We start from the raw sequence: 15,147 nt of genomic DNA, 5'->3' as shown, positions 1-15,147 counted from the left end.
GCTATGCACCAAACATATGCACCAAGCTCTTGCCCCCAACATTTACCCAACAACACAAGGCCTCTGGCAATCTCTCCCAGCAAGGAACAGGCAAGTCAACAGCCAAAATTCCCTGGACTATTGAATGTAGATCCAACTCTTCCCCCCACAAAGTCCTACTTGAAATTTAGGCTCTATGAACAAAAAAACCCAAGGAGTGAAATATTTCTTATGCAAGGAAGATCTACAAACTATGGCAGGTCAGATGAGATTGCTCTGCCTGCATGAAATCAGGGAAATTTATCTAATTCATTAATGGTTTCACCATTCAACAGTGCTATCTTGATTTCACAGCTATTGAATATTCAGACCACTCAACAACATCAGTATCTTCATCCATATTCCCTAAGTATACAAAGGACTGAACTTATTCCTGCTATAAAGACATGGAAGAAAGCCTATCACAGAGAGTTTTGCCCTCAAACTCTGGAGATTGCAGCCTGAGAAGTTTATGAATCAGCTCTGGGGTCTATAATCACTTTCTGGATTCATCTGTTACCACTTAAGTTTGTACTTTGGGAATGTGTAGATCCCTTTCTGCTCTTTTGGACTCACCTGTTTCTATGTAAGCTTACAGTGTTTATTCTATATGTTGCCTGGAGGGGACATGCATGATGTCAGATCTTATGCTTTTTGTGGGTTATCTGATAGGCGTGCAGGAACTTGGGTCAGTAGCCAACAGATTATTTCATGCAGCCTGGTATACAAAGGAAATACCATTTATATAATGCATTATATTAAGCAGATGTTCCTTTTAATTAACTAAGATATACAGCCTGGCTAAAACTCCTCTTCCACATGTGACAATAAATAACTGGTGAAACTAAGTTGGAGGGGAGTTCTGATAAAGATGAGGACTGCTTCAATGCTCCTGAATCACATCCTATGTAAAATCTAAAAGCCAGGACATGTGCAAAACTGCCATTTGAAGTCCCCTCTTCACTCCAAAATCACTTGTGGAGATTTCATTCCAGTAAGCAAATGAAGTGCTATTGATTGGGCTGGTTTGACTTTTTTGTTCCTGGGACTGTGTCAGACATTTCTTACAGGGAATGCTGAAGCTTTTCCAAACAGCTGGGAGGATTTTATTATCAGAACATTGCTGTGGCAGGAGTACCTGAAACAAATCTGCTCCTGGCTCTCTAGTTGTTCAGACCTCTTCACACAGGACAAACTTGTACAAAAAAGAAAGAAAAAGATCTCCAGCAGATAGAGGCTACAAAGGTTTTCTCCTACATATTGCAAAAAAACCCCAACACTCCCCCCCCAAACAAAAACAAAACCTCCCAAAAAAAAAAAAAAAAAAAAAAAAAAAAAAAGTCAAAACTAAAAAAAAAACCCCAAAAATAAAAAGCCACCAAAAAAAAAAAAAAAACCACCAAACCAAGAAACCAGTAAAAACTCCTACATGCCTGTGGATGACCCAGTGTGGCACAAGGCATGACACCCTGAGAAAATAAATGGACAGATACAGTAGGCATGCATTGTGTCCTGGCAAAAATCCCATTCTCCTGCAATTAGGTAGGGCCTCAGTGTCATGAGGAGTTTTTGATGCTGGTTTTCTTCTGTGCTGAAGTAAATGTGTTTGTCTACAGGGAGATATAAGAAACAGGAACAAGGAGGTCTCTGAATGCACTCAGCCTAATGATTCACCTGTCTATTAGTCACCTAATTTCACAGTTCATAAACTTTAAAGGTTTCAGTTATGAATGGGCCCAGTGGTTCTGGGATAAGAAAGTACTCATCTTCCATAAAGAACAGGAAAATAGGTTTATGTGATACTGCTCTCAGCTGGTTTTCATTCTCAAATACAATGTATGTTAGAAGAGGAAACCCCAAGAAATCCCATCAGCCCTAACAGTGTTATCTAAATCAGAAGGATTCCTGCCTTATAATCTTGTTTGCTGAGAGACTCAATGTGTCCATTTTCATACACGCATGATTTGTATAAGCTGTATTTTCTTCTAGATAGTAGACAAGAGTTTCAGTGTGAACACTAGACCTAATGTAAAGCTGGATCTTTATGCCACCGCTCCCACCATTTTAGAAGTTTTTCCTTCACTGGAAAATGACTGTCTCCTCACTGTTTAGATATCTAGTTACAGGATTTGAGCTGCACATTTACAAGTTATGTTGCAAGAGCAGTGAAACTGGAAAAATTAAACCCTAGAATTATTTGTAGACTGTGATCCATGTCACGGATGAGGTGCCCATGGCAAAAGGCTTCCTGTAACTGCAGAACAAAAAAAAAAAAGTCAGAATAAAAACTCATCAAGTTCACTATTCCTATTTCTCATGAGGATTCCAGCTCTTCTCTAATCAGTAGCTTTATGCAAGCAATGACTTAAATAGGAAGAGTTAAAAGAAATTTTATTCCAGAAATGCTTTTTAAACTGCAGTAACAGTTCACTGCTAATTTCCCTGGGCACATGAACAAAATTACTTTGAAAACATAAGAATCGGCTGGCAAATGTCAATGGCACAGTAATGGATACATCCTGGAATTTACCCTATAGGCAGAAATTCACTCGCTGTCACCCCTCAAGCAAAAGCCTGAGTAAGCAGGTGGATTAGTAAGGTAAAGGTCAACATCTGTGTTCTGCTTTGGGATAAACAGGGGGAAAAATGAATGCCCAGGTGTCCCCAGACATTTTAGGCACATTCTTACCTTCAGCCTCTTATCAGCTGATGTAACCAGGGCTATTAAATACCTGCCTTTGGTTTGCAGGACCTGCCACCAGTCAAAACATGGCTGGGTGCAGAAAAGCACTAGAGAAAGGTTAGCTCACAAAGGAGAAGGGACAGTCATAGTCTGTTCTGTAAAAGGTGGAGGAGGGCAAGGCAGTGCTAAAACCTGTGATGGCAAGGGGTAGCCCTGGAAAAGAAGAGTTTGGAGGCTGAAAGAAACCAATTGTGCTGAGAATCACAAAGAATGGAGAGAGTAGAACTATTTGTTGAATTGATTGAAATAGCAGAGACCTGAGGTATTTAAGAAAACCAAGTAGGAACCACAAAGGGCACAGGACCTTCTACATAGCTCAGGTCCAACTACTGTGTTCCCTGTGGACAGGGAACTCAGGCCTGGAGCATTTGACAGAAGAGCCACTCAGAGAACAAACCACTATAACCATTAACTTTCATCCTCAAAAACTATCTTTCCCATGCTTGAAAACATGAAACTAAGAATAACATCCAGCAACAGAAACATCTCAAAAGGCTACCTGGTGCACTGCTGGTGTTTGGTCTGCATATCTGGGACCTTCAAAGGTCTGCTCTTCAGGAAGAGACTGCCTGATTTAGGGTAAATGACAAAAATCAGTCTTCCATGAATGAGCACTGTGTCACCTGATAAGCAAATAGTGGTCTACAGATCTCCAGGCTTTTTGATCCCTATCACTTGAGACACTGCAGTGACATTTTTAGAGACGCACCACTGCTGCTTGGAAAGGAAGGCAAATTGAGATTTCTTCTCTCCTTGCAAATGTATGATGAATATGCTTTGTTGGGTACTGTTCAGGAAAAGAATAACTGCTATTTAGAGGTTTAGTCAAAATGTAAGCCTTCAAAGCAAGCACTTTGATTTTTAAAAACAGCCAACCATTTAGTACGGAAGACAAGCCCAATTTTTCTAAATTAAGCATGTTAGGTTGGACTCAAAGTACTATTTTGATTTTTGAGAATCATTGGAAATCTGATGGAAGATATATTTCCAGTCCACCAATAGCTGCTGAGCTCTGCTCATCTTCACAGATGGGCTAAGTCATTTAGCACTGAGATGGAAAACAAATCTTTTCAGAGTTGAGCCCTCAAAGGTTAAAGGAGAGGCAACGTTTCAGTAATGTCGCGAGTGATTTCTTGAAAACACTGGCAAAAATATCAGAATAGATGCCATTTCCAAGAAGAAAATAAACTGTAGGAAAAAATGCAAATTGACAAGTGCCATTACTCTTTCCTTGACCAGTCCTTGGTATCTCTCAATTGTCCTACTCTTCTTTTTTTAAAGGATGTTGCCATAGTGATACTACAGAACCTGCAAGACTGTCCCAGCTATTCATCATCAGAGATTAAAATACATTATGAAATGGGTTTTAATATATTATAAATTATACATACTGCAATACAAAATTCTATTATAAAGCAGGCTTTAAATAACATATTGTGGAACTAGAGTAGCTGTCCTGAGTTCAGGTGGAAGATTGCTTTATAATATAAAGTCTGATTTTTCAGTGTCACTAATGGCCCTGAAAAGAAGTCACCCACTATGAAATTTTATCTACAGTCTTTCATTCATTCCATGATCCTTCCAAGCAGCTGAGTCTGGAGAGAACCGTGAGGACAGATTCAGTGCCACTGCCTGGGCACCCTGTGTCATTCAAGATGCTGTAGGGGGGGGCAAAACTTTCCTGTGGGGCAAACAGAGACAAGAAAGGAGCTATGGGAGAGCTTTGCTTTTTTGGACAGCAGCTGGAGGCCAGAAGTGGTGTCCCAGGGCTACACTACTGGGACTAGAGGATTATTTCAGACTGAATTGAGCCAATTAAATGTATTTTACTTTACTACAGGGAAAGTGAGGTTAGAAATAAAACAACCAGATTTGATTTTTAAAATGGGCCTTGCCACAGCATTTCTGTTCCCTGTGTTTAGAAGGGACAGACATGGGGAGGCACAAGGAAAGAAGTATGAAACTCCCCCATAATTTTCCTTCCATCCCATACAGCAGTACATCGATTAACTACAAAGCCAGTTTTAGTTTCTGAGCTGGAAAGCCTGACAGGGACGATCCCCTCAATTCCAGGTCCCATCCTAAAGCACGGGGAGTTCTTGCCACGCACTAAAAGCAGGAGCCCACCACATCACCCTGAAGACAGCGTCGCATCCCAGCTGTCCTGCTCCCTGCTGGGAGTATTAGCTCCTCCAAAGGGATTCTATCCCTACAACCAATGGGAAGAGCAAAGAGGTCTAGCAGCAAAATACCCTCCCCCAAGTCCTGTATCTCAGGCTGTGCTTGCAACAACGAAGCCCTGTGCTGGCACAGGGGCGATAAATGGCTGGCTGTGGTTTGCCCCCAGCTGGCGCAGCGGTGGGCGCACGGAGCGCGGCTGCCTCACGCTCAGAGCCCGGCAGCTCTGCGGGAGCCGCCTGCCACAGACACCCACAGACCCCCGGCTGCTGCACAGCCAGCCCTCGGCGCTGCCGCGGAGCGCGGAATCCAGCAAACAGCAGCCGTGCTTAGCAAGAAACGGTTCCCTTTGTTAAGCGCTGACATTGAAGTCCCCAGCCAATTTTATACCCGCTTTACGTTAATGTTTTGAGCTTAAAAATTACTGCTTGCAAGAGGTTGTGTTGTTAAACTGGCATGAGCCCAGAAAACAAAAACAGGGACCCAGCAGTCTTATCAGTTCAGTGCCAGCTCCAGGGTTTTCATTAGCAGCCAACTTTTCTGGGTGCTCCTCAGAGAATGGGTGCCTAGTGGTCAGCCTAACACACATGTAAGCGCTTGGTGCTGGGGGATTTATGCTGTTCTTCCACAAGTCATGCCAAATGCAGTTTTCCTGATTGCACTTCAGGATTGTGGATTTGAAAGTGGCAAGCGATAAGGGCAAGAATGCTAAATCATGGATCCCGTCAAGCAAGTCACAATCACTATGACTATTGTTTTCTGTCACCTTGAGACATCAGGAGCTGTGTGCTTCACTAGATCCAAGCAGAGACTTCTTTTCCCCAGTATATTATGTACAGATAGCTCACATGACTATGGAGCTACACCAAAAGCTCTGCATAAATCTCTGTGGCATTTATTGTCTTTCCAAGCAGCAGACAAGTTGTTTCTTTTCCTAACTTGCTACAGGAGCAACACATTTCATTAACCTGGCTTTTATTCATGCCAACTCAAAAGGTCAGAACCAGTAGCCTTAAAGAGCGTCCTCATTTTAACAATGAGGTTTGCCTGCTGATGAGCATCAGGCACTGCTGAAACCTCAAAAAATAAACATTATGCTCATAGGTCCCTTAAGTAGGGTAAACTATCCATTTATCTTGCAGCTGCCAAGCACACAGTCCTCTAATTGCTGTTACAGATACACCACTCTAGATCCAAGCTTTACCAACCTTGTCTTGAGATTTAATCACACGTCTTGCGCACATGTCACACAAGAGCCCAACATTATTTGGACTCATCCTAAGTCTCTTCAGAAATACATGTATTTGATTTGTGTGATCTGCAGGTTGTTTATGCCCATATCAGAAACCCCTCCTAAATAAACTCTGAGCCTGAGGCTTTTATGGTCTGACACAATCCAAAGGTTCAAACAGACAATGACATCCCATTCAGAAGATCACTTGGAGAGCCAGCAGAGTCAGTCAATTTGCTTCCTTGCTTGCCCTGCCTCATGAGTTAAATCTCATGCTTGCTTCCTTAGACTACATGGGATTGCACTTCAGCCTTTGTTGCCTGAAGAGGTGTAAATAAAAATATAAACTTTAAAGGGGATCAATCTACTTCTGGATGGAGAAAAATCCAAAAGATTTCTCCCTAATCTGTGTTACAATTTAACATATTCACCAGTATCAGTAGGGTCTGCCATCTACAAGCACCACTTTCAGCATCTCTCATCTTCTCAAAGTAACAAAAGCTGCCTGGTTGACACCCAAATTCAGAAGCAGATTCTGAATGAATACAGGAATTAGCACTTATAGAGTCCTCAAATATGAATGCCAATTCAGAAGACCCAAATTTAGGGGCACGTATGATAAGGATCAGGCTTATCTTAGTGTGCTGATTCAGACATCCAAAAGTAATGAGTTAACACTGAAAACTCAAGCTTATTCTACAAGTACTATACAATGCAGGGATAAATCAACCCATAATTTTCTCTCTCCAGCTAAACTCAAAATCCCCTTTACATTGAATCAGAAGTCTTCTGAAGCATGAGGAAAAATAAAGACCAAGATGAATCAGCATTTTTGATCAACAAATTTCTCTGACACAAAAGAAATAAAACACTAACTTGAACCAACACAGATGAGATAAACCCTCAGCCAGAAGCACCATTTCTCTGGGGTGTCTGGGATGAGCTACTTGACATGTTCGCTTGATCACTATTTCATGCACACTAAATAAATTCACCTGAGTCTGGTGATATTTAACTTAAAGTAAGGACCATTTAAATTGCAAACCAATTCTAGTCAAGAATGAACCTTTGAAAAGTCTGAGAAGTTTGGCCAGAAGAGATAAGTGATGAAACAAGCAGTAATTTATGGAGATATATGGTTGACAAGTCTTCCAAAAGAATGTTCTGATCATGCTTGAACACTTTGAGACACTTTGAGACTTATGTGAATGAAGCCATATTTTTTTCAAGACAGAGAGAGAAATCACAGTGGTGAACCCCCGCAAGGATCATCTACACATAGTATGCAGGGCAACCCCAACATCTGGCAAAGATTGGCATCTGACTCAGGTTCAGAAGGCCGAAAATTGTTTTATTAAAACTATATTATATTACATTAATACTATATTATATTACTATATTATATTAATACTATATTACATTAATACTATATTATACTAAAGAAAAACCCATGACTGTCTCCAGACAGCCAGGACACAGCTTTGACCCAATTGGCCAAGGAAACAAAACAATCCTCAGCAGAATCCAATGGACAAATCACTTCAGCCAAACAATGTTCCTAAAACATTCCACATGTGCAAAAACAACAAGAGCAGCAAGTAGAGATAAGAATTGTTTTCTCTTCTTCTCCGTGCTTCTCCAGGAAAAGTCCAGGAAGAGAAAATGATGTCTCTCTCTGTTCAGAGAATGTGAATGCCACATGACCACATGCTGCCTGACTTACAGACCTCATCTCATCTGCCTACCCAAGGGTGCAGCCTGGGCAGCATGCTTGTGCTGTCCCAGGCTGTGATGATGGCAGGATGCAGCCTCACCACCCCCTGCACGTTCAAGCTCACAGGTCAGCTGCAGTCATCTCCCGTGCAAGGTATGTGATTGCAGAGACAAACCTGCAAGGCCATGAATTAACCTGTGAGCAAGCCCAGCAGCTCTTGCAGGCACAGTGTACTAGGCTTGCTTCAGGTGGCTTTGCAAGTATGGCCAAGTGCAGCTTCACTGCTTAGTGTGGCTGGGGAAGGCACCTAAAGAGTGGCTGCGTGCTCAGAAACACGTGACAGAGTTTGGAGATGAGTGTGAGTGATGTCAAACAACAGTGCCTGGGTGTGATAGGGTCCCAAAATACTGATGTGTGGGGAGAGAAATGTGGCTTACACCAAGCTGCCCCACTTCAGACATGCCTCTGCCCACTGCTCCTTGCTGTACTAAGGATATTTAATGCAAAAGGGCCCTTTCACATTGCTAGGTGCTCTTTTCCAGCTTCTTTCATGCAAGCCCTGAGCCCAAAACAGTTGCACAGAGACTGACACTGCATAATGTGAAAAGAAAACCTGGTAATGACTGTGAGAAACTTTTACTCTCACCTTAAGGCTGTCTTGTCTTGCCAAGGAGAAATGAAATGACAGACAGGTAGAGGACAGAGCTTTTTTCTGATTTTACTTTTTTTTTTTTAATTCAAATTCCCATAATTTATTTGGGTCCAATTTCCTTTTTTCCTTAGCCGTGATTCTAGAAAGGGTTGAATAATTTTAATCTATAACTTTTCCAAAGGATCAGCTTCAAGCAGAGAGCAAATTCTGAAAATCACAGGACCACAGGAAGCCAGCTCTCAGTTTGAAGTCTCCTGCAATGCCAAACACTTAGATAAATAACACCTCACAGCACTGCTAAAGTTACTGCAATGATGTGTACCCTTCCTCATTGAGGTCCACTACCTGGGGAAAGCACTCTGAAGGCTTCCTATCCTCTTGTCCATCTCTTCAGGTGCTGCTGGTACCCATCTACTGCCACTCCTCCACAGCAGCATGGAAGGAATTGCAACACAGGTGAGCCCCAAGCCTTGCTGGAAGCCTCTGTGGGCACTGCCAGGCCAGAGAGCTCAGGTAAATGAAGCTCAAAACTGTATGAAACAGCACTAGCAGCTACTTTTACATCCTCCAGCTCCAGCTTGCCTCTGTGCAAGCAGCAGACATGTCTCACTTGGCTGAGCAGACAGAGTACCTGCACCCACTCAACAGCAGTGGCAGAGAGAGGCTGTGTGTTTGCAGAGCAGACATAGCCAGTGGTGCAGGGACTGGCTTCATCAAGATCCAGCAGTAAGAGCAGCACCGCTGAAAACACAACTTGCTCTGTGCAACGTTATTTTGTAACCTCTAAACTTCCTTACTGTGGAAATGAGACTGGCATCTCTGAAAGACTGAAAATTTCCAGGAATTTGTGAGTTGTTAGAATATTTGTTAACTTTTTATAAAAGGTTGTTTTAGAATCACATCATGTGATGAACTGACCACAGTTCTCATTCCTGTTCCTTTGTGCCAGTGCAGGGAGAAGGCAGGGGAAACCAGGAGTGAAACTGAGGCAAAGAAGAAGGGACGGGTGGGGGGAAGGTGTTTTAGAGGTTTAATTTTTATTTCTCTACATCCTACTTTCATTTGATTGGTAATAAATTTAACCAATTTTCCCCACATCAAGCCTGATTTGCCCATGATGGTAATTGCTGAGAAATCTCTTCCTCAACCTTATTTCAACCCAGGAGCCTTTCAAAATATCTTCTCTTCCCTGTCCAGCTGACAAGAGGAATGATAGAGCAGCTTTGCTGGCAGCTGGCATCCAGCCAGGGCCAGCCCACCCACACATGAATTGTCTAACATCCACATTTGCATCTCAGGAAATGTCAAATGAGGATTATTACTTTTAAGTAGTTTTCTTTCTTAAAAGAAAAGATGAGCTTCAACTGCCTTTACATCTAAGGCATCTTTTCAGCACACACAATAATATTTGCTAATTACTAACTTTTCACAGTCCCATAGAATTTCACTGAAAGAAAAAGTTTCTGTGGGTGAAAATGCCTGAAATATTAAGTGACTTAAGACAGAATCTACAAGATGATCAAGAACATTTTCTTAGTAGATATTTCTATTTTGAAGAGGATATTATAAAATATTCCATACAATTAGTCTGGTTTAATTGGATTTGTTTGGAAAACAGATGGAGAACTAAAACTCCTAATGATGTCTAAACAAATCATTCATTTCTCTTTTAATTTAAACATTGAAAACTGCATTGAAATTACAGAATCAAAAAGAAATGCCACAGAGCTTCAAAGTCAAATCATTCATCTTCTACTTCTATCAGATCCTTTCACTGGCAGCATTTCATTGTGTAAAGAGAAAAAAAAAAAAGGAAAAACAGAGAAAGAAGTAATCTCATTTAAATTCATATTATTTTTGCTATGGGGGGTTCAGTGGACAGCAGCTGGGCACCACTGCTATCAGCAGTGGGTAAACATCACAAAGGACAGTCATTGCCTCAACATCTTTATATTCAGGACAGCTAAGGTGTCCAGAAAATGACAGGAAAGGCTGTAAATACATATGCAGAAAAGCCTAGGCAATTTTTCTGGCTCTCAGTTCAGCCCACATGCTCAGGTCTCCCCAGGGACAGAGCAGAGCAAAGGAGACACTTCCACAGAGTTCAGCTGGTACTAAAGAAAAGCCAATTTTCTGAGGACTGGCGCTTCAGTGATGGAAATGAGCAATTTGAGTTTGTCTTGGAAGAAGAGTAAACAAAATTTTTTACCCATATGGTAACCAAAAAGCAGCTGTAGAGATTTCCCTGATCTCAGACTAATTTTTGGAAAATGCTATGTATTCTCTAGAGGGGGGAAAACACGTGGTGATTTCTCTCACTGTTTTTCATCAAAGGACTGAATTTCACTTGCAGTCCTAGCTTATGGTGTGAAAACTGAAACCTCAACCCAGAAGTAGGGCTCATGAAGCACACTCCAAAGCACTCTGCCAATATGTTACTCCCTACACCAAAACTCTGTCAGGACTAAGACAGTGGGAACCATCTCCTGATTTTCTAGCAACAAAAGAGACAAGAGGCAGCCTTAAAGTGCTGACATTGCAGCCTATCTTACAACCAGCCCAAAAGGCACACAGCGTAAGCTCCTCTCTATGTAATTTCACAACACCACTCCTCAAAAAAAGTTCAATTTCTTTATTGAGATCATAGGTAATGTAACTATTTAAATATGAACCTCTGTTCAAGAAATAAAGTTTTTGTTCTATCATATGGATTCAGTGAATGACAGCCATAGCAGGAGAAGGTGGCCTTTGCAATGCCCTATGATGTCGCCATCAGGATTATTGCAACAGATGTGGAAGAAACATGGACTATTGGCTGAGTAACTCCCAAAAGTAAGGGCTAAAGAAGTAGAACAAGCTATTTTCCCAGACCCTGTTAAGCATTCAAATTCCCAGTGTCCCATTGTTTATAGCAAACAGAATTACAAGAAGAAAAGTGACACAAACACAAATCTGTCTAGGTGACTGTGATTGTCAATGAGCTGGTGAAAGATAGCACTGGAAATGGATCTATGAAGAGATCACAGAACTAATTCCTTTTGTGATATAATCCTGGCTCTAAGATAGATTAATGTATTAGCATTTCTACTGTAGGTCTCTAATGTTACTGTTCTAATTCAATACCCAACTAGGGAGATAAATCTCTGAATACATCCTGCATAAATAGCATGCATTGTTATGATTTTCTTAATAAACCATGGAAAATTAACATAGGCATTAATAGCAGCTTCATGTCCTAACTCAAATGCAATTTATTCTTTTGTGGGATGTAATGCTATACAGACAAGTTATGATATTACACTAATTTTTGTAGACAGCCTTGAGACAGTTGACAAACTAGAAATGTAATGTGCTGTCTGATCCTGTCCCTTCCCAATGTAGCTTTTCAACATGAAATATAGCAGGGCTGACACTGCACCAGCAAAGGACATTTTTAGCTGAAGAAGCAGGCTGGAAGATGGCAATTTGCCTTTGAATTGCTGCAGCTGCAGGGTGGTGAGTTTGGGAGGTAGGGAACAAGAGCAAAGATTCAAGCTGCTCCCTGCCTCCTGGGGAAATACCCACTCAGGCCCTGACAGCAGGGACAGACAAAGTGGCAGGACAGATCGTGTTTCTGTTTTATGCCCTTACATCAGCTCTTTTCTCCACTCACTCCTGTGGTATAGCAGGAAATCACTGCTGGTCCTAATTTTACATGAGAAAAGTAGAGGAATGGTTTTTGCTGATTCCAAAACACAATGCCAAGAAATCTGCTGAGCTCCCAGGCAGGTCTGCCCCATGGCTGGGCATTCCAAACTAGCAGGACTCTGATACAAGAAAACATACCTTGCAGCAGAGGACACTGAAAGTAACAGCCTGGGACTGGGGCCAGCTCATTAACACCCTGCAGCACCATTTTATTTAATCCCACAGTCCCCCCAGTTTGACAGTGCCAGAGAGTGAAACAGGAGACATCCTGGCATTACCATAAAAATCCATGGTGCCTGGAACACTGCAAGTAGAACCCACCTCACCTGCCAAAAAATTACAGTAGATCTGGACAAGGTATAAAGAAGGGAAGCAAAAAGAGTTAAGGGAATGAAATTGCTTTTATGCAGGGAGAGACTTAAAAAGAATAAGACTCCAGCATAGAAAATATAATATGGTAAAAGCCTATAACAGTCACAAGCAGCATGGCAGTGTGTAGGGAATGACTGCTCATAATTTTCTGATGCAAAACCTCAAGGTTATCAAATGAAATAAAAGGAAAAAAAAGCTCAAGAGCAGACCAAAAGAGATACTTTTTCACAAGATGTATGGTTGAGCTGCACAGCTGAGCCATGGGATACTATAAATGCCAAAACCTTTCTGGGAATTGGAGAAATTAATGAATAGAAAAACCCTTCTCAAGTCAGGAAGGACAGTGATGCTACCTGTGGCTTAGGAAATCCCTGAGCTGCAGAGCAGCAGAAGGTGAGGAGCCTCATGCCCCACCCAAGCAGCCTGACTGCCCCAGTCTGACCCAGACAGCTGCTGTGAGCTGGCAAGGGGGCCTCTCTGCCAGCACACCAGGCAATTCTGACTCCCTGCACATGCCTGAGCCTCAGCTCACATGGAGAATGGACAGCTTGCCCACGGGGCTGTGAAAAGGCACCATCTTGCTGTGTGTGGTCATTTGCATGGGGAACAGCAAAGCTCAGCTCAAGGGCAGTGCTGAGATGTCAGCACGTGTTGTGCAGTGTAAATCACAGCACAGAGGATGCCTCCAACCCCCCAAAAGAGAAATGACAGAACTCCAGCCTTACCTCAAACAAGATTCACCTGTCATTAACAGCACCTTATAGCATTTGCCAATAGGAGCTGAGGAGTACAGTGATGGAAGCAGGGAATATATTTTGGGAAGAAGCAGCCTTTGCCCTCTAAGCAGAGGGCAGCTGCACACATGCTGCTCACTTGCCTCCCTTCTTTGAGGCTGAGCTCATGTCCCCACAACGGGATGGCAGGGCAAGCTAGAGCAAGGACAGGCACCCCAACACCCTTCTGCCCCGATACCCCAATCCAAAGAAGAAAGCACCTCACTGCAGTGCAGCCCAAGACAAGAGCAGAGCCTGGATTTGTGCAAATCTCATATTTATACAGTTGCATCCATTGCACCCTTTCTGCCTCTAAGTTCCCAATCTCAGAAGCTGCAGCACTGGAGGGATTTGTCATTAAGTGTATGGTGCAGGGCCACTGTAATATTTCCTTTTAGATCAGCAGTGCTTTCAACATGTTTTCCCTCTGCATATGGGGTTCTTTAGACTGCAATAATTGTTACTTTTGCAAAAGAAAAGTGGGCACATGGAAGATACTGAGATCATGCGGGAGAATGCACATCTGCTACATCTGTCTAGTACAGCAATGAACTTATGTGGAAAACCCCACAGCCTTCCTAGAATGCCACTAGGTAGTGCTGGAAATAGATCAGGGGTAGCAGCATCTCTCAAGCTGTACACTGTGTAGAGCACACAAAAGAAATAAGGAGGGGAAGAGGGACAAGATGAGTGGTACTGATGAACTGCCACTCTTCTGGGATACTGGAGCATGGTATATTGCCCAAGTTATTAATTATTTCAGATTTTTAAATTATTATTTTGTCTTATTCTAAGACAAAACAGACATTTTTGTGTCTACATGCTTGGTCTTCTGTACATACCAGTGAACTTAACTTGAAAAAACTCAAAGCAATGTATTGTAATGCAGATGTCAGCCTTCAGCTGTCTGCAGCACGTGCATTGAGTAGCCCCTTAAGTGTGATTCTGCTGGCTCTGCTCTGCTGCAGCTTAATGACTGCTCTTCTCCAGGATGGAGAGCTTCAAATCCAAAAGGTTCACTGCTGAGCACTGTAGAGTTCCTCTCAGTGTGGGACACTGGCAGTGCAGTTGCAGACTGATATTTCCTTTTACCAGGTACTGTGAGGAAATGCAGAAAGGATCCCCCTACTCCAGCAAACACGCTGCATTTGGGTAGGGCAGGTCTGGCTTGGTGGAGCCAAACTCCAGCAACAGCTGGCTGTGAAGCACAGCAGCAAGTCCAGGCTTCCTCCCTTCCCTGCACAGAGGTGCAGCTGCCAAAGAATTAATCTGCACTTGTTATTGCTTTCTTTGACCAAATGCTGTGCAACCATACTGCACAGAATTTAAGTCAGCAGGGCAGGCTTGATCTTTGCCAATACTATGGCAGGTTTGATTTATTCTCAACTATAACACACACTCAGACTGTGGCTTCTGGCAGCTTGCTTTATTTCCAGATCAATGAGAAATCATTGTGGAGAAGCAGACTTGGGGAGTAGATGTCATTTGCCCTCAGGGATGGGAAGCCTGGATTATTCAGATTATTCACACACAGACAATTCCCTCTGGGTTGCCTTAAGAGTGCAGTGGATAAGTTTCAGGAAAACTTCCTAAACTAATGCAAAAGCTGAGCCTGTTGCAAGGGTTCACTCAGATGGATCTGCCCCTCCCTGAGGATGGTGCAGAGAGCACCACACACCTCAGAGAGTCCTACCTGGATTTACAAGTGCAGCCAGATAATGACATTTAACTTCAATAATGAAAGGAAGCGTTAGCTTTTGTTTTTCATGTGCTTCATCT

General features: G+C 42.5%; 1 protein-coding gene across 1 annotated transcript in view; it reads left to right on the top strand.

The window, feature by feature from the left end:
* Positions 1-7,994, top strand: part of LOC134418953 (uncharacterized) — a 231,257-nt gene extending 223,263 nt beyond the window's left edge. The window contains exon 4 of the mRNA XM_063157982.1: positions 7,813-7,994. Within this exon, the coding sequence (XP_063014052.1) occupies positions 7,813-7,873 (61 nt within the window). The 3' untranslated portion in view covers positions 7,874-7,994. The remainder of the gene's footprint in view (positions 1-7,812) is intronic.
* The last annotated feature ends 7,153 nt before the right edge of the window (positions 7,995-15,147 follow it).

Source organism: Melospiza melodia, chromosome 5 (genome assembly GCF_035770615.1).
Source record: "Melospiza melodia melodia isolate bMelMel2 chromosome 5, bMelMel2.pri, whole genome shotgun sequence".
Taxonomy (NCBI): Eukaryota; Metazoa; Chordata; class Aves; order Passeriformes; family Passerellidae; genus Melospiza; species Melospiza melodia.
Note: the sequence above shows the minus strand (reverse complement) of the source record. Positions and strands in the feature narration are given on the sequence as shown.